The sequence below is a fragment of the Ambystoma mexicanum genome, chromosome 1q (assembly GCF_040938575.1).
Source record: "Ambystoma mexicanum isolate Mex_15411 chromosome 1q, UKY_AmexF1_1, whole genome shotgun sequence".
In the NCBI taxonomy this organism is placed as follows: Eukaryota; Metazoa; Chordata; class Amphibia; order Caudata; family Ambystomatidae; genus Ambystoma; species Ambystoma mexicanum.
The window spans coordinates 1,313,189,138-1,313,216,128 of record NC_090922.1 but is presented as its reverse complement, the minus strand read 5'-3'; the positions used below and the strand labels follow the sequence as shown (position 1 = coordinate 1,313,216,128).

The window sequence follows — 26,991 nt, the reverse complement described above, 5'->3', positions numbered from 1 at the left end:
GAAACGATGAGGTACGGTCGAGAGAAAGGGCTGATGAAGCGCAACGAAGGGAGAAGGAGAAGGAAGTAAGGGATGAAAGGACAAGAATGAAAGAAAGGCTAAGACGAGAACAACTATATCGCGAAGAGCAAGGAATACCGCTTCAGCCTATGAAAAGTACAGGCAGAACATGCTAAAGTTAGAGGACGAGAGGAGAGAGGAGAGTGCACGAAAGAAAAGTAAAAAAGTGGAAAGAGGAGGAAAGTAGAAGGGCAAAAGAACATAGTAATGAACGAATGAGGGAAGTAGATAAGGCTAGGGAGGAAGCAAAAAAGCGAAAGGAAATAGACGCGGAAATAGAACGTAAGCACAGACAGAGGGCACAGGATCTTGAATATTTGGAGCGGGAAGTGATTAAACCCAGTCCTACAGTAGAATGGGAAGACATAGAAGAATTTTTTCCTGCAAGCGATGCAGTACCGGGTACAAGCGGGACTAATATTGAAGATGACGTCCAGAAGCATCGGGGAAACGATTGATACAATCTATGACGAGATGCGACTGGAACTAGTTTACCAAGGGGGAAGGGAAGATGAGCGCTTAGAGAGCACTCAGCTATATGACACTGAGGCTGTCACCCGAAGTAGTGGGAGCAGGGGACTGTCCCTAGACAGGCTAGAGATTGGGCAAAACGAAGAAGACGCTAGTAGTTGTTTAGTCTGGGAGTACTCAGAATCTGACTCTGGTGGGGAAACGGAGGATGTGGCATATGAAGAGGGGAGACGGTGCGAAAAACGGCCCCCAGGGGACCGAGGTGTACGATGCTCAGACTCTAGCAGGTCCACAAGACCGACACCGAAGTCTGCCGCGCAGTCCGGCCGTCATGAAGGAACACCCCACGGTCAGCGGGAGGCATCAGCACCTGCCTATGCAGACAGATTAAGGGCATTGCCATGTAGACAGCAAGGCGGGAATGCCACCCTGGCAATAGACCAGAGAGCTATGGGGAAAGAGAAGGAGGACTGCGCATTCCAATTCCCGTTGCTAGAAAAGGGGGAGCAAGACCACAATATATTCCATGGCCACACATGGATCGAGAGAATCTTAAAAATAAGCTTCCAATGCTGACATCGGGAGCCGGAAAGTGGATACACGAGCTAGAGAAAATGACGGGGGGTGTCACCTTAGCTATAGGGGACATTAAGGGCCTCCTAATTTCTATACTTGGTGAAAGAGCAGATGATGTATGGAAATGGGCAGGCTATCCTAGGATAACATTAACTGATACCTCCCATGACGGAGCGCCATTTAATAACTGCAGAGCAGCAGTGTGGAAAGCGCTTCGAACGCTATACCCAGACACGTCGATATGGGAGCTATAATGACTCGGAAAATGAAAGATTCCGAGGATCCGTTGATTTATATCCAGAATTTTCAGGACGCGTGGGTGCTCGAAACGCATGAGTCTTGGATGAAATCTATCCCTGTATTCTACCACATATTATGCCAAGGGTTGCCTGAACCAGTGCAGAAGCAGCTAAAAAAATTGGTAGGAGTAGAAGCCAAACCATGGGCCGAAATACAGTTGACAATTGTACACTACTGTAGATTGTTGCAAGAAAAGAATCAGAAAAAAGAGGCAACGCGTAAGGGAGAGGAGGCAAAGCTAGTGCAAAAGAAGCTCGCGAAATATGCTCTCGACAGAGCCACGCTCACCGGCCCAGCTGAACCAAGCGCACAACAAGCGACCAACCCATCGCAGAATAATCAGGGTAACGCAGGGTCCTACCCGAGAGGATGGCAGAATAATCAGGTAGGGTTTCGAGGTAACCAAGGAGGTTTTCAGAATGTTCAAGGGGGCTTCCAGAATGCACAGATGGGAAGTCCAGCTACGTCAGATGGACAGATGGCCCGACCACTGCCAGTGTGTTGGCTGTGTGGAATGACGGGACACGTAGCGCGTATGTGCAGAAGCCAAGGCATGTGGCAAAATGGCCAAGGGATGGGGGCAGGCATGATGAATCAACCTGCCATCCCGTAACCGGGCAGTGCACAAAATTACACAGTGCAGCCGCAAGCATCAGGCGTGCAGCAAGGTGCACAGCAAGTGGTTCAACCACCGAACATGGGGAACTTGCCGCAGGGACAACCCCAGCAAGCACCACCTCAAATGTCACACAGGGCATTGGTTCCGGAGGGGGGAGTTAAACCTGGGACTGGGGGAAATCAACAAGTATACAGTGGGCCGAACTTATGTATAAAATAGGACAGCTCACGGGGGAATCTGATGTGCTCTATCCTATCAGTGACACCATACCCTAACAGGGAACCAAGGGTGAATGTCACCATAGGGGGGAAAGAATATTCCTTCTTAGTTGATACGGGTGCAACACACTCGTGCATTCAAGAAGGCAAGTTTTCCTTGTCTGGCGAGGCTATAGATACTCAAGCGTTTCACTGGAGCTCATAGTAGAGTTCCCTTTACAGACGCACTCCCAGTCTCAGTGGGAGAGTGCGAAATGAATGTACCCCTATTATATTCACTTCAGACTCCAGTAAATATTCTGGGTCGGGACCTGATGACTAAACTAAACATGACCATCTTGTTTACCGAGAATGGTATAGTGTGCTCTACTCCAGGAATGCATTATTCAAACGTGTGCAAAATGATCAGAGCATACTCTGGACGTGCAGCAATGAGGGCTATACTGCTAGAACCAGAGGTTTTCGCATTTGGCGTTTGGGTGCTTATGGCGGGATTGCCAGGCCTCACGGACAGACCCAGTTTCTATTCAGACCAAGAATACCCATGCATGAAGAGGAGGGACAAGTATTTCCTTTAAGGGTGCAATTTGCCGCATTACGAGGGAAAGTGGTATTTGTCGAAGGATGTGATGATGAAGGCAGACAATGGGGTGCGATTGTCGCCATTGAAGAAGGGTACCGAGTGACTGACTTCACCGATGACGATCTGTTCGAATAACACCCTGACCTAGAAGAGACAAGGGTGGAAGTGAGTCTCATATTTTGGGTCAAAATGATCAAACGAGAGGTACCACAGAGAATGATGTTGGCACTAGTACATCCGGAATACTTTGATGACGACATGGCCCAAGTGCCTGCCGCAGTATGGACAACAGGACCCTACGATGTAGGACTCCTGAAGGGGGTAAGGGAAGTGAAAATTAAACTGAAGCCAGGAGCAATTTTACCGTGAGCGTGACAGTATCCCATGTCCAGAGAGGCAGATGAAGGGATCGCGAAGACAATCTCCGCCAAGATGGAGCAGGGCATCCTTGTGACGTCAGAATCGCAGTGTAACATGGTGATTTACCCTGTCAAGAAATCAAAAGGAGGGTCTTGGCGTTTAATCCAAAATTGAAGAGCCTTAAACGATATTGTTGAAGCCGAGTTCCTTCTAGTCCCGAACCCCTCTACAATCCCATGCAACATACCCACTGAGGCAAAATATTTCACGGTAATCGTTCTGAAGAATGCATTTTTCTCGATCCCGTTGCATCGTGACTCAAGACCTGACGTCATTCACTTTCAGACAAATGCGCCTGAAAAGCACGAGGTTGCCACAGGGGTACTGCGAGTCCCCATCTATTTTCAACAGAGTCCTGCAAATGGACCTAAGCAATGTTCCAGTGGTCAGTGTTGTATTGCAGTATGTAGATGACATTCTGATCTGCAGCACCACTGAAGAGCAATGCAGGCAAGACTCTGTCCAGCTACTAACTATACTGGCTGAGAAGGGATACAAAGTTGATAAGGAGAAGCTGCAGTACTGTCGGCCAGAAGTATTGTACATAGGGCAATTGATTTCACATGAGGGGAAGAAGGTAACCCCAGAGAGGGCTGAAGCTATCATGAACACGGCCAAGCCGCACACGATAAAACAAATGCAAAGCTTCTTAGGCCTGTGCAATTACGTCAGAGCATAGGTCTTCGACTACAGCTCATACACCAAGTCCTTGCTTCAGGCCCTAAAAAAGGCGCAGGTGACAAGGGAAGATATCGAGTGGACTGAGGCAATGGAAAAGGGGTTTACAGAACTCAAGGGGGCAATTTGTAAGGCCCCAGTTCTCGAGATTCTTAATTATGCAGAGGAATTCTACCTGTTCTCACATACCGATGGTAATTTCATGACGGCAGTGCTCGCGCAGCGAACCTCGCTGGGGTATAAGCCCCTAACATATTACAGCGTGAATCTGGACCCAGTCATGAAGGGCCACTTCCCATGCGAACAAAATCTAGCTGCTGCCGCGTTCGCCATCGAGAAGGCGTCATCCATTGTGATGGGGTGCTCCATGACACTGTATGTTGAGCACTCACTGTTCGCCATACTAGAGAAGCCAAAAGGCACACTGACGTCTCAAAGAACATCCGCCTATGAGGTGATCATCTCTAATCCAGCGATCAAAATAGTGTGATGTAAAACTGTAAACTCTGCTACGTTCATAGCTGAGACAGTCACAGAGGGAGAACCCATGCACGACTGTGTGAACTATGAGGAATTCTATGATGAGATCCCCAGGGTAAAGGAAAATGCCCTGGCGAGTGGAGAGATCGTCTTCATTGATGGGTCTTCGAGAATAGACCAAGAAGACGGACAAAGGTATACAGGCGTGGCCGTGGTGAAACACCTGGCGAACAGGGAGTTTCGAGTACTCTTTAGTGCACGAATACCATCTCGCTATTCAGCACAGGCTGCCGAACTATTGGCACTAATACTCGCCATTGAGAATCATGCAGACCAGGAAGTAATGGTGTACAGTGACTCCGCCTATGTGACGTGCACAGTGCATGATGCAGGCTTAGCGCGCTGGAAAAGGAGGGGCTACCTCCGAGCAGACGGCACCAAGGTACAGAGGGCAGCCTTATTGGACAGGTTGATAAAAGCACTACAGCTTCCAGTGGGTAAAGCGGTCGTGAAATGCGCCGCTCACACCAAGGGGACAGATTTCGTGTCACATGGAAATCATGAGGCGGACACGGAAGCCAAGCGTATGGCATCTAAGAACGAAACAATCATGGACGTGGAGGTGGCACGTACCCATGAGCGGATGATAGTAGAGCGAGCCACATCAGAAGCCTATAGTAATATGTGGCAGACTCAGCTAATGGAGCTCCAGGGGGAGGCACCTCAGGAGGATAAAAATCTGTGGAAGCGTTGAGGGTGTTCTTTAAACCCCTCTGGCGGGTTGTGGAGGCAAGACAGCACTGGTAAACCAGTAATGCCTGTCGCCCTCCTAAAGGTAGCGTTAGAACAACTTCACTACCCCATCCACATGACACAAGAAAACCTAACTGCAACGCTCGCAAAAGACTGGTGCACACCGAATTTGGCAGAGCATGTTGCATTTTTCATGGTGAACTGCATAATCTGCCAGCAATTCACCGCTGGGCGCACACATTAAAAGTAGTGAGAGGGATCATTCCCAGACTAAATGGACCATTCCAGCACTTGCATATCGACTATGTCGACATGATTCAAGTGTGCAACGGGTATAGGTATTTAATTGTGATGGTGTGTCCATTCTCTAGATGGATAGAAGGAGGTCCCTGCACACACCCTGACGCTACCTGTGCTGCCAAGCTCCTAGTGAGGGAGGTGTTCCCTAGATGGGGGGTGTGCGAAGTAATGAGATCAGATAACGGGGCTCACTTTGTAAATTCAGTTTTTGAACAGATTAGCTTGGTATAAAGCACAAGTTCTCGTCGGCGTATCATCCTGAGGGGAACGGGATATGTGAATGGATCAACAGCTTGCTTAAGGAGAGGATAGCTAAGTTGAAGCTCACATTAAAGAAGGGATGGCTGCACCATCTACCATTGGCATTGTATGCACTTCGGAACCAACCAGGATCCGACCAGCATCTCACGCCGCGCAAGATAGTTATAGGCAGAATGATGAGGACCTCTCTTACTCCCAGAGATAGAGCTAGATGTGAGGCCCAGCCAACTAGGGAGGTTCTGGGAGCAGAAATTAAAGACTATCTCAACTGTATGACATCCAGTGCCTCTGTCATTACAGACCAGCTGCAGCGACGGCGAAAAGGGGACAGCGCAACACAAAACGCAACAGAAAGTGCTGATGCAGGCGCAGCTCAAATCCTTTGTGCGCCCCTCATCTTCCCTGGTGACACAGTATTGGTAAAGAACCACACAAGAAAGAGGTGGGACAAGCCAAGATTCAATGGTCCCTTCATCGTAGAGGACTGCACCCCGCTGTCAAGCTCAAGGGCAGAAGAACCTGGATCTTCCTAAATGACATTAAACCCTACATAGGAAAAAGCTCTCCAGCTGCATGCAGCTGTGAAGAAGCTACTGACAAAGCGAAAGAACCGAAGCACGTGCAGACAAGATCCATGACGAGGAAGAAGGATGCATTAGCAGAAAAGATAAGACGAAAAGAGCTCTTGTGAAAATCTTGACATTACACCAAACTTTTCCCCTAAGCATTGAAAGGGATAAAAGCAACAAAACGAACACTCTGTGCAGCCAAAGATACAGGGTAAAGAAGAGAATTGCGCACCCAAAGCCTCAGTAATGCTACTCATATAAATGTTTAGAGCCACATTGAACACTGAAAAGACCCTAAGACTCTGATAAGCGGAAAGTAAGACATTCCTGAGAACCAAAAACAATATCCCGAAGAAACCAGAACCAAGACTGTGCCACAAAACTCATGGTCTCCCCCAGTAGGAATATTAAAAAGGATGTGCTTTCCTGTTTCCGATTAGTATTAGAGACAAATCCATCACTCGTAGGGAGAGACAAGTATCTCAGATTTCATCGAAAATCCAGCTAAGAGGAAGATTATACAGCAACTACTGACTGTCCTAGCAGAGGCTTTTGCCGAAGTGCCAGAGTACTGGGAATAAGGACAAATGCTGCCACCTCAAGTGATCATCAATGAACTGACTTGCACCCTATTTTTCCGAATCATAGAGGAGTGCCCAGGAGCTGTTGGGAGAACCACAAATACCCTAACCTTCATCAGAGACCCAAGAAACAACGAATTCCTAAACCATGTATGGTACAAACTAAACTATTTGGTTGCAATCCACGCAGCAGGAAAGTGTAAAAACTGTTCGCGTCAAAAGAAAGGATTGTGATCAGGACCCAGCAAACAAGGCAGATGTCCCTGTCACCCGCAGATACCCAGCTGGCTCACAATGTCATGCTCAGACTAGTCACAGACTATCCAGAAATGGTAGGAAGGTCTGCAGATGTTGACGTCATCACCTTCCTTAGAGATCCGGCCAACGCCCCACACATGGGCACACTTCTCCATGGTATAATGCTCCAAGTGGAACTGTCCAACTTCCAGTGAGAATTCCTAAGGAGATTCCACTGAGACCTTCCGCCGAGGGACAGATCGAGGAGACGAAGTCTGTTCACGCTGCAAGAAAGGCCTGTTATCTAGAGACTAGAAAACAAGAGCAAATGTCGTTGACACCAGAATACAGCAGATACGCTTACCGAGTCTTCTTCCATCTCATTGAGAACTTTCCAGAACTAGTGGGTAGACCCAACAATGTTGATGTATCCACATTTCTCAGAGATCCAGTGAAGAACGCTCAATTAAACAGGCTCCTGATAGCCATCCTAGCACAACTAAGAAGCAATTATGGACATCCACTGCTAAGGAGAGCCTTAGAAGGAGGAGATCCAAAATAGAACCTTTCGTCATCTTACCGCCATGGAGCAGGCAGAGGAAAGAGACACTGTTCTTCAACGTGTCGCTGAGAGACCAAACGAAAGGAGCGAACACAAGAACTTCAACATCTTATTTTTATTTTCCTTCAACCTTCCCATTTTTTTATTTTTTCATATGGTCACTTTTGCTTTGTTCCTATTTTTGCAACATCTTATTTTTGTGATTTTAACTCGTTTTTTTACCTTTTCCATATGTTCATTTTTATTTTTGTTCCTATTTTTACAACTCTATTTTTGTGAGTATAGCTCAGTTTTTCCTTTTTTTGCCACACGTACACTTTGTTTTTATTTTTTTTTATTTTTACTTTTTCAGCATTCCATTTTGTGTGATTTTGTAGCAGTTCCATCGTTTTATTCTTTCGCATTGAACGGTTTCCAGCATATCCTCAGGACCAAGGCAAATTCGAGGCATTCATTGGGACCTCACCTACTACAGATACGCTTAAACAAATGTGATGCACCAGAGTTGATAGCCTAACCTTTTTCCATAGTCTAGCGAACAGAACTCTGTTGCATACCCAGAGACTATCATTATCACCCACTAGAGGGGGGACACTTAAAAGCACTCAACACTTTAATAATAATAGACCTTTTGAACTGTGAGATCAAAGCACGAAAAGAATAAATAATTAACTATGGACTTTATCGAAATGGGGGCCCAGAACAGTAACATAGTTCTACCCCCAGCAGAAGGGCGCCTCCACATTCCTGGGAGAAAATGCTGCAAATTATTGTTCCGAACGATAATGTGCATATGTACAGTGATTATTGTTGTTTTCCTATTATTAACTGCTTTCTTTATTGGTGAGCAAAGTGTCCACTATCAGTACGACCACAGGATAATGAACGTCAGGGTCACACAAAAGCACCCATACCCTATATAGTGATTCCAGTTCCAAGAAAAGCTAATGATGAAGCAAATAATTTGAAATTGAATGTAATTAGCAGTGATACGTATATACATGAGGTAATGAATGGGGAGAAAAGCATGAGACAAGGACAGCAAGAAAGGAATGATAATGTTGCACTGACCATGGCACGCACCCACACACAGAGTGCACACAAACAAGGTCAAGTGTCAATGGCGGCAAGGCTTCCGACGAAGGCAGCAGAAAAGGAGGGACTGCCTGCTAAACAATCAATTTCTGAAAACAAGGGAAATTCCCAGGAAAAGCCAAGTGAAATACTAAAGACAGAGGGAATAGCAAAATCCCTCAAAAGAACAGAAATGGCCACTAAATAATTCACAGAGAAGACACAGATGCTAATAAAGTATTTGTTCCCATTCATAGCCCAAGCAAAGAAACCGCACAAGGAGTTGAAGAACAGGACTATAGAAACTATGACAGCAGGCACACCTGCTCCAACGCAAGGAACAAGCCGCGAGCCCACAACACAGCCTCACGTTGGGAAGTTTGCGAAGAAATGGTGGTCAGGGGAAACTGACGACAGGCTACAAAAGGGAGGGAAGGGAAACGCAAAGCCTTCTCCTACCATAGCGACACAGTCGAGACAGCCTGACCCACCGAGATACCCAAAGTGGAACAGCAGCACAGATGCATTCAGAGACATAGGCCCTCATTACAAGTCAGGCGGTGGACCATGGTGCTATTAGCACCATGGCCCATGCCGGATTCTGCCATAGTGGATGGCGGAATTACCGCCCCATTCCAAGGTGAGTGGGGCGGTAATTCCCCATTCACCATTTGCCCTTCCCCATTCCCATTTTTGCCCCATAGGGCAAAATGGGGATGGGAAGGTGCTAATTACGGCACCGTAAATTACGGTGCCGTAATTAGCACCAAGGTCGCTTAGCGCCTTGGACTTTAACGCCTGCAAAAAGCAGGCGTTAAAGTATGAATCAGGCGTTAAGGGTTAACGGCGCCGACAACGCTGTTAAACCCTTAACGCCTGACTTGTAATGAGGGCCATAGTAATAGCTAACTACAGAAGAACGCTAAGAATCAAGTGAAGCCCTCACGAAGATTCCAATGAACTTAACGACTGCCTGGATAGCATAGCCCATCTTGGAAACATATGGTACCAGCACATGAAGGAAGTAGGACGAAGAAAGTCAGAAACAGAATGCTTCGTTTGTGCACTCCTGCCATACAGTATGGGAAAATCCAAGATCTTTGTGGCTGTAGAAATTGATGTCCAGACAGCACACTGTATGTCACACATAGCAATGTGCAAGACAAGAGGCCAGTTGATGGGCAATGATGCCTCCCTGAAATGGGCAACAGAAGCAACTGACCCTGATGAGGATGATTATGTTCAGGACATAAAGACAAGAAACAAAGCCCATACTAAGAATCATGTAATCAGATACGAGAACCCTGGAGTGAAGGAAGCTGGAATTAGACAGGAAGTGAATCAGAAGCTAAACGTTCAAGGAAAAACTCCAGAGGAGGCTCGAAGTTGGAAGAACAGAAGCCAAATGCAGATTTGAGGGACAGTGCTTTCACCAGATGGATGGGAAAAGGGAGTTGGGATCTGCAGAGCCTGGATGGTCATTGGTCAATACGAACCTACCATCAACATAGTACGGAACGAATGCAAGCCATTAGGGCCAAAACTCGCAAAATTGCTCACATGGGTCGAAGACAGGAGGACCCCTTATAGATAGTACCACTGGAAAGCCCAAAGTTCTGCTTCAGAAACAATGGTACGAGGAAGATGGGAGAGAACCAGAACTGTGGACGAGTCTCTGACGCCCCAGGAATGGTAGATGGTACCTCAGTAATTATGGATCATTACTGGGCGTGTGGATCCAAAGCATATATACGACTTCCGAAGAACTGGGGAGACATATGCACAAGAGTAAACGTCCATGTTCCTGCACTAGTGATCCCAAAAAGTGACCCGAGTATTGACAGCTTCCCGAAAGCAGATGCTCACCTGAGGAAAAGGAGATCTGCGGAGCTAGTATCCCGAATGAAGAGAGAGAATTACTTTTCTACCAAATCGAAGGAGGCATTCCATGCAATCCCATACAAACACAGGCTGTTTAGCCTCACCTCATCAGTATTCACAACAATACTCTTGCCACACATCCAAGTTGGAGCAAATACTAAATGGTTGCAGATAACCAGATGGGAATTACTGCAGACCATCAACACCACTGTAAAAGGATTCAACGCGATCAAGGAAGAACTGAGAGCAATCGGACTGATGACCCTCCAAAACAGATATGTGCTTGACCTGATCACTGCAATGGATGGAGGTGTTTGTGCAAAAATTGGAGAATCATGTTGCACATTCATACCATCTCATGATGAAGAGAATGGAACCCTCACAGAGGCCCTAAGCATGTTGACGAATCTAAAGAATCAAATGATTGATAAATGGATGAAGTGGACGATGACAGCTGGCTTGGGAACCTGTTCTCATGGGTCCTACAATGGATGGCTGATATATTCAAGTTTCTGGGAGCCCTGCTAGTAATGATACTACTAGGTTTCTGTGTGATCAAAATAATCATCACACAGTGCCAGAAAACAGCAAAGAAAGCCATTGGGATGAGGATTATGGTTGATGTAGAGCCAGGGTGGAAGCCCAGAGACCTAACTGATGAAGAGATAAAGGACTTTGTGAAGGCCAGTGAGTTTGCGCCAGAAGGATCCAAATTTGCATACCCTAAGAAACGAAGAAAGTGTGAAGGAAAATGGATTTACTGCAGTCCAAATGGACAATGCCAGCTAATGACCTGGAACAAGGATGAACATGTCAAAACAGCAGGGAGTTTGAAAGGCGTGACAAAAATTTGGACTCCAAAGACGCATATGTTCACACCATCATGTACCAACCCTGAAGATGATGAAGAAAACACTGAAGAATCAAAAGAAATAGTGACGAAAATTGAAGAAGCAGTGGTCGATGAACCGACCAGAGGGGGGGTGTACAGGAGGTTCCAGACATGACCTGCACCCCTACCCCTCAGTTCGAACTGCCAGGAAGGTACCTGAAAGGGGCGTGATGTATGAAGAGCAAATGAACCAACAGAGAGCCGCACTGGGACTCTGCCCAGTATACATTAGGAGATCCGTGCCTGTTGAAGTGCCCATAACAAGACAACCCTGGGCAGCGCGGTACCCTATCAGACAGCCATACCAGCCGCTGATATGAAATGAGGAGTACCATTATGCGGTCTACGAAGAGACCCCAAAAGCCTTAATGGAAGGCCAGTAGAAATTACATAAGTGCCTGAACAGACTCGCAAATGAACAAAAGTGGCTATCGAAAACGGCACGCCAGTGCGAGTAGCTACGAAAATAAATGTAATAGACACAGAGAAGAGACAATGTTAAAACGTAAGGAAATGTTGCTGCGAGACAAGATGGAAGCAACCGTCCTGTTAAACGTGTGTAAATAGGCTTGAAACGCAAGATGCTAAGAAACCGATACTGCTTGCAATGCTTAGTAGAATAATAGAAGTGGCATGCATCGACTATATAGCTACCTCGAGAAGCACATTATACAAGTGCGACTCCATTTTGTAAAAGCAGAAATGTACCCAGGTGGCCAGAGGCCTGACAGGCCAAGTTTTTGAAACCCAGCCAAAGGCAAGAGAAGGAACGGAATTGAAACTCAACAAAGAGCGGCTCATGCCTAGGAAATCGAGGTCAACCAGTGAAGGGGAGGAGAGCATCAACTCGCAAGAATCAGGATCCGGAGCATACCAGCTCGCCTGTGAAGGTCAAGATAAGAGGGGCCCAGGCAGGTGGCAGAGCCAAAGCAGAATTAAATACAATAAAAGCTGGAAACTGAAGCAGATTCATGGTGAACAGACACGTGACCTGCCAGGCGCGAAGAAGTACCACGCCTGATGTCATCCAGAACCCAAGGATGCCATAACTTCTCCTGATAAGAGACTACAGTTCCGAGGCCATACCCAGCCAACTAATTGACACATAGCCCTAAGGTACTGATTGATGGAAGGGAGGCAGGGTGAAACTTGGGACACCAGGCACCTGGGTTTCAATTCTGCATGCTGCTAATTAAAATGGGAATTTATGTCTAGGCCACGTTATGCCCGCCCAATCACAATAGACCAAGTAATCTAGGGTCCTATAGCCAGTAGAACCAATGAGACGTCGTACTTGTAGTGACGTCTATCACGAGTAACGTAGAGGGTTGGACATAGATGCCAACCCGATAAGAGTTATCCAAACCACATGCTCTGTTACCGTATACAGATATAGCACCTATACTTAAGTTACCTTTCCTAACCAATTGTATTGCATGATGATTTTTGTAAAGTTAGACGTCAATGATGACGAGTTTTATGCATAAAAGTGGCTGTTCAACTGAAGTTCGGGGAAGTCGGGGCGAGAGAGGTGATCGCAACGCTGCTGATTTCCATTTGTTTTCCCTGTTTGATGTACTTGCCATTAAACGGACTTCCCTTTGCCAACTTACTGAGTCCTCATTATTGAGTTGTGCTGGAGTATGTGAATCCTGCACCCCCTGTCCTCACATGGTGCAGCTATCTTGTCTTACAAGCTCAGGAGGGTGAGTACTGACCTATGGACCAGTCAGTAACTTCCTACCATCTCTGAACACTGATCAATGACTCAGGCTAGTACATCGAATCCAAACTTCCAGGCCAGTCTAGACTTGGGAACTAATCTGATGTAACATCCAATTGGGACCAAATCAGTAGGTATAATTTCCATTCTCCCTGGAGGAATGGACACTTCCCTACTACTGCATATGTCGCACCCAATGGGCCTGTTGTAGCTACTGTTGGGCCTAAGGCTCTGCTACTCAATTTTTGAAATTTCAGGGTTCGCCAACTTGTTTCAGTTGAGCCGCATCCCATTTCTGACACCATATGTGAGGTAGACATGGTTTCAGAAGGCAGACACAGACACAAATGAACATTTTCGAAATCCTTTATTTAACTTTAACAGGGGTTGAGACTTCCTATCTGGCCCTATCTCTATAACGGGAGTAGTCTCAAGCATCAAATTAAAAACTTAAGGATGCCAAAGTCAGTATGTGAAAATAATAAAGGTGTCTGTGTCAAACCTAATCGTGCCCTCACTTAATTCTACAATTATAATGTGTATGAGGTTAAGCCAAAACAAAAGAGTGAGCCAAATAATGTCAGGATGGCAATGGAGTTAAATAACATTCCCTTGCCCAAGTTTTTGTAATAAAAGTCCATTAGGAGCTTGGGTGGCTAGTTCACACAGTTCAATGAGGCACAGTTCATCCAGGCTTCCCTTGACCCGGCTCAGAATTCACACCCTTCATCATCATACAGTTTGTTTAGGCTTCCCTTACCTGGGTTGGTATCAATTTCTCAAAACACTGTTTTTCTCAGACTTCCCTTGGCCGATTTGGCATTAACGAAAAAAGGTTCACCATGGGGTTCCGTTCCCCAACAGTTCAACAATCTTTCAAAGGTTTCGCGAACGCACACTATTCGCTAGCCCTGTGCGGGACTACTCTGTCATTTAGCTGTTCACACAATTGCGCCCTTAGCACTTCTTTGCTTCATAGTACAGTAAACGAGACCTTTGCAAACACACAATACCTTGCTTGGCCCTGTGCAGGAGAAAACTGTTTCTGAGGCCATCTATCAGAGGCGTTGCTAGGGGGGAACTGAGGGGGATATAGCCCAGGGTCTTTTGGTTGTAGCCCTGGATAGAAGCTCAGGGGCTACAACCATATATGGTAATTTATCAACTCAGGGAACAAAACCTGCTTTGCCTCCGATTGGGGTTAATGAGTGGGTATTGGCTCGATTCTGCATTTCAATTTCTAGAGGTCAAGCTGACAAGACAGCCCATCAAGTTAGAATCAGAATACAATTACATTCTGTAGTAATAACACATTTCACTGAACTTAGATGGGGCAGGAGCACCATCTACAATGAGCTTTGATACTTATTATTATGGTTAGAGATCTGCACAAAAAGCGCAGTCATATGTTTTGGGTAATAACAATACCTGCTATTTCCCATACTTGAATGAAGTGCGATACAAAATTGTGATATTATTGGTAAGTTACCAATGTTTTTGAGCCAAACCTGGGCTAAGATGCTCCTTTTCCAAAATACTTGGGAGCGTTCTCTTGCATGCAACGAAAGGAGGAAGAAGTCATATCACACTCTTCTTTTAGCAGCTTTGCAAGGCTGCCTCCTTCAAATCTCAACATTTTCCCTTCCAATCATTGGTTGGAAGAGGCCCTAAACCAAAAATCTCTCGTGTTTTAATGCAACGATCAGGATATGCTCCAATGCCCCCTTCAGCGAGATGCTCGCTGAACGCAAAACTTACAATAGCGCTAAAAGTCTAAAATTGCCTACCGATGGGATAAAAGAATCTATCCAGGTTTCCAGAACACCAGCTACGAGCATTTATTATGGGACAGATGTGTATATTATTTGCCTCATCCTGAAAGCTAGAGCGATTCAATTTTCAGTGATTCGACAACCACAGCACACGGGTGGAGATGGCCAATGGGATACTCTTGGAAAGAGAAAGCTACTTTATGTGTCCCCTGCAGCACTATAGGTAAGACGCAGATTATCGATCCAGAAGATCCAATTTCTTAGTAGGTGTAACGTATTGATCCTCAATCCATCAATACAATTCTGCAGCAATTCCGAACATAGTATCAATTTGGTAGCAGAGAGGACACGCGTTGCCTGCCTGTATGCATGACTAAGTAATACATAGTCCGAAGAATTCACCTCAAATACTGCCAGGCCAAAGGGGTGGCTCAGGTCGCCCACAGACGTGATGAGAACCTTTCTGTTGCTGCCATTGCAGTCGATGCTGGACAGAGTGTGCAGCTTGGAGTCCACCCAGTACAGACGCCGATTCAGTAAATCTGGAAAAAAAATACAATCAACCAGTTACTGGTCAATAACTACAGCAATGGACTTTCCCCAAAGTGCACAGGGTCCATTGGGCGTATCTGAAACTGGTTTTCTCTGCGTCCAATAAGGTGTTTGCCGCAAGCTCGAAAGCAGAGCTTTATAGCCCTTTGGGGAAAGCTCCAATTTACAAATAACCCGAAAGACATTGCAGTTCGCATCTCCAACCACCAACCGCTAAAGCCAGCCAACCACACCCACAAGACAAACATTCAGACCCTGTGAAGTGGATAGTGTCATAGAGCAGGGCACATAGATTCAAGTGGCAAGCTACTAGCCAGCCCTCACAAAGTCACTCGCCACCTCAATTCTATTCATACAGACGGGCACACCAGGTCTTACTCGCCAAAAGTCAATGATCAGTATCAAATAGTTAGTGGTGAGTGCAAATACACTTTGCAGCCTGCCATAGTCTACTAAATCATCATATGCTGGCAGAAAACCAACTCCAGAACCTGTGGAAGTCAGACATATGCTGACAGCTGTGCTCATCATAATACAGGTGCAGCTGCAGAAACAGGGGGACATTCCAAGCATTACATTACTATGAAGTCATGCTATTGCATTAGAGACGGTGTTCTGGGCCACCTTTTTGCATTTCTTTTTGCTGTTCTGTGGGTTGTTCCTCTACGGTCAGCCATTAAATCTTTATGCTGCCTGATGTGTTATCGATGACTGCACAGTGCCTTTCCTCTGATGGCGGCTGGGCATTTCCATCGACATATAATGCCACTATAGGTTCCACACGCATAGTACCCTGCTGCCCATTGACATGCATGGGGCGTCTGAACCACATCAGGACGTGCAACAAGGCCTTCCATTTTGCCGGCACCGACTATTAGGGATGCAACATCTATTGATGTGAGAAGGGTTGGGAAGATACAGCCGGTGGTTGGTCAACATTACTATTGACTACAAAAGGCAACCTGGGCAGCAGTGTGAACAACTCTTACTTTACCTGTCTTAGAAGTCCACTGCACTTAGGAAGGTATTTTTCCAGATACAACCTCAGAAATATTTGAAAAAGAAAACCAACACTTTCCAGTAATCTGGTTGATCCGTATTTAGTTATTCCAGAGCACGGCCACAGTTATAGCATTGTATCGGTTAGGCTGGCACCAAGGTGCCCAAAATACCAGCAAGAGTGTGCACAGGAAATTGTCCACCCCATGCCACTGGCAATCCACGGCAAAGGGACATTCTATTATTCTGTGCACAAGATATTAAGAAAGAAACGCATTTTGTTTCAAAGACAACATGAAACCAGAGCAGAGGGTGCTGCCATTAACCCACTCATCAAAATAAAGCGTCTGCCAATCATATATCAGATCTGCTTTCCATAAATGTTCTTAAGATACTTATGCAGAATCCCATACTTGGACACATCCCTTCATTTCAGTACTCCCTCCTTTCCCCCACACACGATTCTGCCACCGGCAAGCATGATCAGAGGTCAGTTTCACAGACTGGGGAGCGACTTCCGGGGTGCTCGACTGGAAGATGCGATCAGGATTTTAGCAGGCCCTCCCTTATCAGTCCCATTAATATCTGATTGAGCGGATTAACACAAATGCTGTGGCGGGGCACGGCCACACAGACTGGAACCATCATGGTGGTAATTACTGCTGTCGTACAGGCTTGCGGTGCAGACAAGAATCTTATCAGGCTGTGGGAGCAACAGAGTGACAGCATGAAATGGGGTCGGAATATAGATGACTGGAAGGAAGATGATGGTGGTTAGATAGCAAATTCTTGGACGGTGCAGTAGGGATTTAAGGTCTTATTGTAATGTGGGTCTTTTTGGTTTAAGGACCATGGTTAAGGGAGAAGGTATAGAAAACGAGAAGCTGACCACCAAAGAGGGGAGAGATCAACCAAGGTATCCCGCCAGGGAGCTAAGTAACACAAAGGAAGGCCATCAGAGAGCTTAGACACTGAGAACAGCTGATAAAGCACTGGCTATGAGAGAGTCTAAGATCAACTGGGTATGAAGCAACGCTTCGATGGAAAGGACTCTTCTTTTACAGAGGTCAAAACGATAAAAGCCTAATAGGATAGTAAGTACAGTGTGTATTTTAGAACAGGTAATAATCCACAAAAAGACAGTGAAAAATGCAGTCGAGCTGTAAACTGAAAATCTGGCACATTCTTTGACCTAAGTAGACCAGTCCATAGTGATTTCAATGAAAAGGTAAACATGCGGACATCATGTTACGCATCAAGCTCAATGAGGTTATCAATGCAGCACAGTTTATTTATATATCTCATACTTTATAAAATACTGGATACAGAATGGAAACAGTTTCCATCGCAAGACTCAATAGGGTTAATACGCTTAAGACCAACAACAATTTTCCATTATTCTTTAACAATTTTCCCCAAATCAAGGGTAATTTCAGTTGTTTCGCTAGGCAGTCTGCATGTAAGTATTCACATTTAGATTTTGTAAAATTAATTTTGCTGCTGCAAAAGCACTGACTTAAAAGGTATGTCTATGAATTGAATTGACACATTCAACCTGGTGCTCCCCATTACCAGCGCCCACGGGGCCCACGTTTTCATTCTAGTGACAGCCTGTATAATTGGATGTTACACAGTTGGTATTGTGCCAAGAGGAGATCCTAAACCTTCATCTCCGCTCAGACTGCAGGTAAGAATGGAAGTGTTAGCCATCCTCAAAATAGGCTGGTGGTCTTCCTTATAAGGAGAACTTCCTATTACCTTGCAAACTCCTAGGATCACTCCGCACGCCACTGAGAGAATCGTAGCCACCACATGAGACGCAAATGAGTTAGAGAGCTGAAAACAAATGAATTGTCAAACCCAGAAATAAGAAGGGAGTCTCAACGACACTGGATTTCTGACTGGAAAAAATGGCGTGATGAGGGTTAATTCTACTTATCAGAGTCCCAGGTACCTTCCGTATTAAGATTGGAACTCCAACAATCCGAATTCCCCTTAATAATACGTCTGTGGATTTAACGTTCTTGGTTGACTTCAGAGAGCCATAACTAGGCTTGTCAATTTCCCTACTGAACTCTGACAGACAACCAGCCGATTCAGCATGCTGCCACTGTGCCAGCTCCAGGGGACAAGTCTGTGCATCAAAGGGGAGGGCCGTGACCACAGGGAGCTGGACTAAGAAATGGGAGAGGATTACGACAGGGGGCTCACACCAGTGTGTGAGAAATAGAGAACAAACATTGTAGCTGCAGATAAAACTCAAAAATTGAGCTACATGTCAAAGAGATTATGCATGAGGTGCTGATAATGGTGTCAGAGGTGGGGTACAAAAACTGCAGCAAGGGCCTCTAGAATAGGTTTGAATGTGTGGAGCCCGCAGGAGCAGCTCAACCCAAAGCAGACCTTATTGTATTGAAAAAATGCCGCTTCCACAGAGATTTCAATGGCATAGATAATCAGTGAGGCATCTCATCCATATGCCCCTCCCCAAGTGTTCACTAAGACACAAAATGACAATAAACACCTGTTTTAGGGGCTTCAACGGCTGGTAATGATCCAGGGCCCAAGTTACAGCCGGTCCTGGTGCTGCTACCGGGCCGATGAAGCTCCCAGAACGGCTGCTTATTGCCATTAACACCCCAAGGCAAACCCTTGCAGTGCTAAAAGCAATACGAATTCCTCGACCTTCTCCTTCCAATCCAGTATAGGCCAATTTCCAACATCCGATTCTTGGCAAAACTCATCGACCACACTGTGTACTCACAGCTCAATGGTTTAGTGGAATCAAACGATCTCCTAGACCGAGCACAATCAGGTGTCTGTCCACGCCATGGAACAGAAACCACACTGAAGACTCAGAAGGATGCACAGCACTTGTCCTCCTTGACCTCTCTGCAGCGTTTGACACAATTAACCATATGATCCTCTGACAGACTACACTCTCTAGGAATATGAAATTCAGCGCGCACCTGCATTGCCTTATTTGTCACTTATAGACAGCAAATCAACCTTCTCCCACCTTTCCTCTCCACCAAAGGCTCAGTGGACACCGGAGTACCCCAAGGTGCCTGCCTCTCACCCCTTCTCTTCAACCTTTACATGACCCCTCTGCCCAGGATCCACAGCTCACACAACTTCACCTGCTATAACTATTCCTAAATTGACCGACGACTCTCGCCCTGACCTAGCAGCATGTCTCATTGACATTTACCACTGGATGACGAATAATCATCTCCTTCTGAACCCAGGGAAAACAGAAATCATGGTATGCAGCAAAAAAGCTCTTTTCCTCCAACCGATTCCCTCCCTGGCCACCACACCCTCAATCCCCACCTCTGCCTGCGACCAACATCTCTGACAAAAACCTCGGCTGCACAAGGGAATCAAACCTAACTCCGTTTTACCACATCAACACTGCATCCAAATCCTGTAATTTCGACCGTAGTTCCTAAAGGGCATCTTCCCTTACCTCACCTACCCCAATAGACTGGCTGCAATTATGTCCATTGTCATATCCGGACTTAATTACGCAAACTCCCTCTACCTAGGTGCATCGGCCTACTAACTAAACAAACTCCAAAGAGTCCAAAACTCAGCTGCCAGACGCTTCTCGCACTGGGGCAAAGGGACCACATCTCATCTGCCTCTGCTCCACACCCTACACTGGCACCCAATTGACCGTAGAGCCACCTTTAAAATCCTGTGCATTACTCACCGAGCAATGCACAAAAGCAGGCCTGAAATATCTACAAGAAAACAGTACACCTTACCACCCGACCCGCACCCTAAGGTCAAGCACAACCCTCCTCCTAGTATTCCCTGCTTCCAGTTCATCCAGGATCGAGAGGGTCTGCCTACTCAACCATGGTGCCAACTTTGTTGAACTCACTGACTCCCTGCATTAGACACAGCTAAAATTGCATGGGTTTCCGGAAGGCACTCAAAACCTGTCTCTTCCTCTAAAAACAAATATGGGACCGCCCTGACCACTTGACATACCACCACATTGAATAAATGGCTTGGTAATGGCTTGGTAACCCTTAAATAAGGGCCCTTCAATAGGCTCAGGCCAGGGGATATCTACCTCCAACTATCTGGAGCCATTGACCTAGACCTAGACACAAAACCTGAATCATAGTAGCACTTACGTACCTACGCCACAAAGGAGTTGAATCACCGCCTCCCTCCACAATGTATACACCACACTCTGAGGTTTAAGATATCCAGCTCCAATTATCTGGATCGATTGTGCAAGACTCGTAACCCAAGTACTAATTGCACTTATGTTCCAACGTCATGACTGAGCTAGAACGTTCCCCCCCCCCCCCAGTCCAGGAGAAAACTATCCTGCTCTTCTTACTCATCTGGAAATCTCTGAGCAGAATTACATACCAAGAGCCTAATAACATCTTTCCTAATCCTAATTATCTGGGAATGTATTCAGTAGAACTACCAACCGAGGGCCTCTCAAGCACCTATGTTGAAACGACCTGAGCTGATTGTCTTTGTCAAACAGACGACGACAAAATATAATTGCCGAACCAATAAGAAACAGGGAGGACCTTAGCCTAACATCCCCATATCACCAAGGAAGATACCATCCACCCGACAGGCACTGGAAGCACACCAGGAACAGGGTCCCCTTCAAATCCACACAGACACTCAAACACACCAATATGCTAACTCTCTCCTTGGAACTAAAACAATAGAATGCAGCTATACCCATCGATTAATTTGTTGTAGCTGCACACATACTTATACACCTCCATGATCACACCAACAGTCTTTAGAAGGCAGCTATATCCCATGGAAATCGGATAGCTGCAGACAGTCCCATTTACAAACTGCACTGCCACCAGAATGCAGCTACCCAAGTCCAATTAGACTTGCTGTCCACATTCTACTGATCTCACACAACCACTGCACTACGCCTAGCACTAGAATGCAGCTACACACCACTTAATCTGCACTGGCTACCCACAAACCAGGTGCACCCAAGCACTATTTACTACACTGCTCTCTCCACTGACCTGGACTATGGTCCCCGAGGGTGTTCAACCCACAGCGCTTTAGAATCATACCAATGGTAAAAGGCGCTATACAAATGGCCAATGACATAAAATAAAATGAAAATCCCGGCTGCTCTGCTTTGTTGGCTATGGCCGGGGAGTGGGTGCCATGGAAATGGAAGACGGGGCTCCGCTCAGAACCCCTTCTTCCATTTCCATGGCTAAATGAGTGGAAAAGGAAGCAGAGCGGTACAGGCCTGGTGGTGGCCTCATCAAGGTAAGGCGAGGGGGTGTGGGATGTTGAGGCGCTTAAGGTGAGGTGGAAGTCAGTCGTGGAGGGGGGACAAGCGGTGCTGTGGGCAGCGCGGGTGCCCGAAGCAATCAGGTTGCTCTGACGCCAGGCTTGGATCATTTTATTCAGCTCAGGTTTGGAGCAACCCGATTGGCTGATGCACCCGCCAAGGGTGCTAAAGGAGTTTCAAACCTGCCCCCATTCTTTATGAAGAAATGAACCCCTGCACGAGGTCTATGGACTGTCACACAGATCTCAAGTGGGGCCAATGACCTAACTGAAACTCATGCCATTGAGACCAGTGCTGGGAATATAATACATATTCATATCGCGTCGCAAAAGACTCACAACATGTGAGCATCAGCGTCTCCTTCAGGGCTATGTGTGGCTTTGAGTTCTGCACCCGCAGTGCAACCCGAGGCCTAGCACCTTCCATCTATGCCACTCTGTTCCTTTCATTCTTCATATGACAGCCCTGGTGAGGGAAAGCCAATTAGCACTTGCCTTAGAAATGAAGAATGGAGCAGTTTCCTTGACAGAAGATGAAGGCCTAAGACAGAGGAAGATGAAGGTCTCGAGCCTTGAAACACTTGTGACTTATCATATCAAGGTTTTGATGAATGGGTCCCTGTTCCCCTGGCACATCCAAGGCGGTACGGTGAACATGTTTCTTGTAAGGAAAGTTGTACAGAAAGGAGGATTGTAAAACTTCTGGCTCTATTGTACAATTTGGTTATTAATGAATCTGTTAAAACACGCACTTAATGCCAGAGACCAGTCTATAAGCCAGGGGAGTTGCTAGGTCTGGAAAAGACCCGGGGTTAAGCTGATGTCGGAACTGTTGGGACTGGGGGCTAGCTAGTCTTTTGGCTGTAGCTCCTGAGATTCTATCCGGGGCTACAACCAAAAGATCAGGGGCTATAGCCCCCTTAGCCCCCCCTAGCAACGCCCCTGCTATAAGCGCAGGACTGGGATTCAAACTCTGTGTTGCTCTGCGTTGTTCTGCTGGCAAGACAAACAGGTTTCCCCTGAGCTAACCTCCCAGCCTCCCCCCATGATAGACTACCTTTGATGGCAACGAGGCCCCCCTGTGGCAGGGCAAAGCGCAACATCTTTGTAATTCAGGACTTGTTTTTTTTATCATATACAACAGGCACTCTTCTACTCTTCTGATTCCGTAAGGCACATTTCTCCGGCGGTCTCTAGACAGTGGCGCGTGAATGCCACTACCTCAGCGAGGCCGCGGGGCTTTCATCCACCCGGTCTTTTCTATGACAACTCCTCATAAATTTCCTTCCGACTCCCAAGCCATCTTATTAAATTCGCAGAGCAGTTCAGAGTGACATTCCGGGGACGGTATCCATGTCGTGTAAGAAATCATAATCTAGCATAAACCATCACCATGGTAATCATGTTAAGGCTTATGACAAAAGAATACATTCCCTAAGGGGGGTGGCACGCGCGAGGCTCGCTTGAGCGAGAATCTTCCATTAGTTCGCGCCCGTGTTTCCGCAAACCAAAGGTGAGCAAATTCTCCATGCGGTTAGTATGTTGAAAAAGGTTAAATCCACACCAGTAGTTAAGTGCAATATTGCAATTCCGGTGAATGCTCACATACAATGCATATGTGTAAAGCTTATAGCTACAGCACTTTTAAGCAGATCTGCATAGAGTATGTTATGCAGCAATACCATTAAGTGCATGCCACTTAAGATCAGGATCCGCATACGAATTTGAGGTAAGAGTATGTTACTCTGCATTTTGATATGTTGGGAGTAAAGCGATTTTTACCCAAATGGGGGTGTTTTTATGAGAGTAAAATATATATTTCAATTTTAAAAAATAGGCATTTTCCTTCTAGTACAAACACTGCATAGCTTGCAATGCCTGTAAATGAAAAGAAGCATTTCTTTTATCATGTACACCATCATTCAGATCAGGCAGAACTATAACAGAGGCCTATTCTGACCACATCACCTGAGCAGCACAGGTGGCATAAAGAATCAGGCAGGTGCATGCCAGTAACTCCTTATCATCCTTGGTTGGGAGTGTTGTCAAATTGGCAGGTAGGTAGTGTCAGGAAAGATGTCTCTTTTAGGCAATTTTCCCTCCATGTGCTATGCACCCCCAAACCTTTTGCTTTTATTTTTACCTGTCCTGACTTTTTTTCACCTCCCTCGCCTTTTGCTAATTTTGTCACGGGGAAACTGATCAGTCGTTCAGAAAATAAGTACTGGGAAATTGTGTTTCCCTTTTGTCTTTTACATTTTGCCTGTTTGGGTAACTTTTAAAACAGTCTTACAGTGCAGTGGGGATACTTTTGTATCACCTGTGAAAATCCTCCAGATGGTGTCACCTCTCCCCAGAGTGGAGCCCCTTTCCATGAGGCCAGGGAGGGGAATCCGCTAACCCATAGTCCCCCTCAAGATGTTAACATGCAGGAGGACCTCATGGGGAGGAACTCCCCTCCTGGGGACAAGGACATGAGTCTGTAACATAGCCCCTTTAACTCTCAAACCCACAGGGTAATAACACAGAACGGTACAGTCAAGCATGAAGAGTGTATGACCAGCTGCTGTCTATTGAACTGCATTACGCTGGGGCAGTTCCAGCTACTTAAGATGAACAGTTAATAAGGACAAGGAGAGCGATATCCAGAAGGAGAAGTCGGGAAGCTAGGAGGCCACCATCAAAACATGAGAGCTTGAAACGGGCTGATCCAAGGCTGTATTGAAGTCGCACTGTGGAACGACGAGAACGTATGGAGAGGTACCAGGAAAGTGTCTCGTCAGTCGGCTGGGAGCTGTGATGAATCCAGTGAGGCCATCACAGATTTCCTGGTGGTGACCTTCTGCCATGTGGCCAGGGGAAGGCAGCCGCTAGCTGATTCAGACCCTGGGGAGGTTTCATGAGGTAGGATCACATGGGATGCAACAGCTACTGGGAGATGTCATGCCTTTAGTGGACGAGTTGCAGCATCTTCCCCTTTCCCATGAGGAAGACCCTCTTATACACAAGACCCTCATGGCATACTGTCAGATACGCATTCGTACTGGTGGAAGCAGTGAACTTTCTTATTATTTTTATGACCAAACAACCATCCATGACACTAACTCACACTGCTTGACATAACACCTTTTTCTTCTAAGGTTCCTTATTGTAAAACCAGTAACCAGAACTATTCCAATACCATGTGTTAAACAACATCTAGGAACTTCAACTCAGAGAATCCTGCAAGTGCTGCGACTAGGACAATGCAGATTTTTGAACCATGTACCAAGAACGTGAACCACAATGAGCAGTCTAGTTGCTTTTCTAAAACACCTGTGTGTGGGACTTTTAAACTGAACAAGCACATTGTCTAGGAAGGCCGGGAAAGAGAAGGCATTTGGCTCCTGTTTGAGGGCTCAAGAACAGTACTTACTGGCATGGCAGAGCACAGTAGGCCAGCAAGGGAGGGACACCGAAGCAGAGACTACAGTGGCGTGGAAATTTAGGGAGTAGTGAGGAAGGTCCTGGCGCTCGGCGGGTTGAGAAGCTGGCATTCTCCATTTCAGATAAAGTAGGGAAGCAGACGTACAATCACAGAGCCGCGAGGGAGGCCAGAAGTACATCGACAGCCTCCAGATTGGAAAGCGGAATGCTGCAGAAGCACAAAGCCGACTGGAGATACTGGAGAAAGCCTGTGAGTCTACATGAAGCTAGTGGGGACCACGGGGCCTCCCGGCGACCACACCAACAGCAATTTGAACATTGTAACTCTGAGAATAGGATGAAATGCTTATTTAAATACCAGAAATTAGAATGACAAATGCCAATGAACTGTGAATATCTGAAATGTAAATGTGGGGCCAAACCTAAATAAACATTACCACGAGTATATATATCAACCAAAGGGCAATACCTACAATATTGATGAAACAGAAAAGCACACAAGAAGTCGGGTAAACCAAACACACCAGGCAAATTAAATATATATGAGAAATGCTGACAAGCAAGACAGCAAGCAATTGATAGACTTGGCAAGGAAGTATACCAGGCAAGTGAAACTCATAACTGAAGACCTGGCAGGCTAGTACAGGCAAGTGACATTGCAGAAAGAGACCTGGCAGGAGAGTACACCAGGCAAGTGGAATCGCATGAAGAAACCTGGCAAGGGAGTACACCAGGTAATTTGCAAGCCTCAAGAAATGTTAAAGGAAAGAATTTCTTTTTTTTTGTTGAATCCTGGAAAGCATGATGTTAAAGAAAGACATTGCAAGATACCAGGGAACTGTTTACACAAGTGCCTATTCTTCTTACAATTGATAATCCAGGGAAGGAATACACCAAAGCATGAAACCAACTTCCTTTGGCTCTTCGTGCTACTGTTAACCACCTGGCCTTCAGACGTGCTCTGAAGACTCTTCTCTTTTAAATACCTTGTCTCACTCTTACTAACCTCTAGCGCCAAGATGCCTTTGGCGTATGCTGCGCTTTATAAATCTATATAAACATAACACCCTCTGGAACCCAAGGTTCCCCGTCTTGGAGACAATTTTTGATGGAATTATACTGTTTTTAGGTGTGCACACTTTTTGGCAAGCTGAAGATATTTTCCCTTATAGATTGTCAATTGTTTATAGTGCAAGGGTCAGGATAGAACATTTTTGACAAAAGGACAGTTTTCGGTTGTTGACATCCTAACTCAGACAGATCCTTAGTTTTTGATTAATATGCAGGGAAACTCGTCTTTAGCATAAGGATAGAGAGTCATTTCCCCAACCCTTTTTCTATTAATAAATATCTTCTTGTGAAAACATGACATCCTTGTGTTCACTCTCATTTCTGACCTCCCACAGAGCCGACAACCTTGATGTTGAGAGTCAGTGTGGTGGCAGTGTGACCTGTGGTGGGTGTGGTCCAAGAACTATGCAGAGGCCGGCAAATGCTAGCCTACTGCGGAGTCGGGTAGGCGATTACATGGGAAGTACAAGGAACTGTGGTGGTTACGCGACCTGTAACCGGTGGACCATCTGTTCCGAAACTTTCACCCAGACCATCAGCAGTAACGGGCTGTGAAGTCAAGCGGGCTGAAGAAGAAGAAAGAGAAAGAACAAACCCGTGACACCTGACAAGATCGGTGAAGT

General features: G+C 46.1%; 1 protein-coding gene across 1 annotated transcript in view; it reads right to left on the bottom strand.

Annotated features, from left to right (window-relative positions):
- Positions 1-26,991, bottom strand: part of LRP8 (LDL receptor related protein 8) — a 1,426,130-nt gene that overhangs the window by 120,920 nt on the left and 1,278,219 nt on the right. Inside the window, exon 13 of the mRNA XM_069642168.1 lies at positions 15,413-15,552. Coding sequence (XP_069498269.1) covers positions 15,413-15,552 — 140 coding nt within the window. The remainder of the gene's footprint in view (positions 1-15,412; positions 15,553-26,991) is intronic.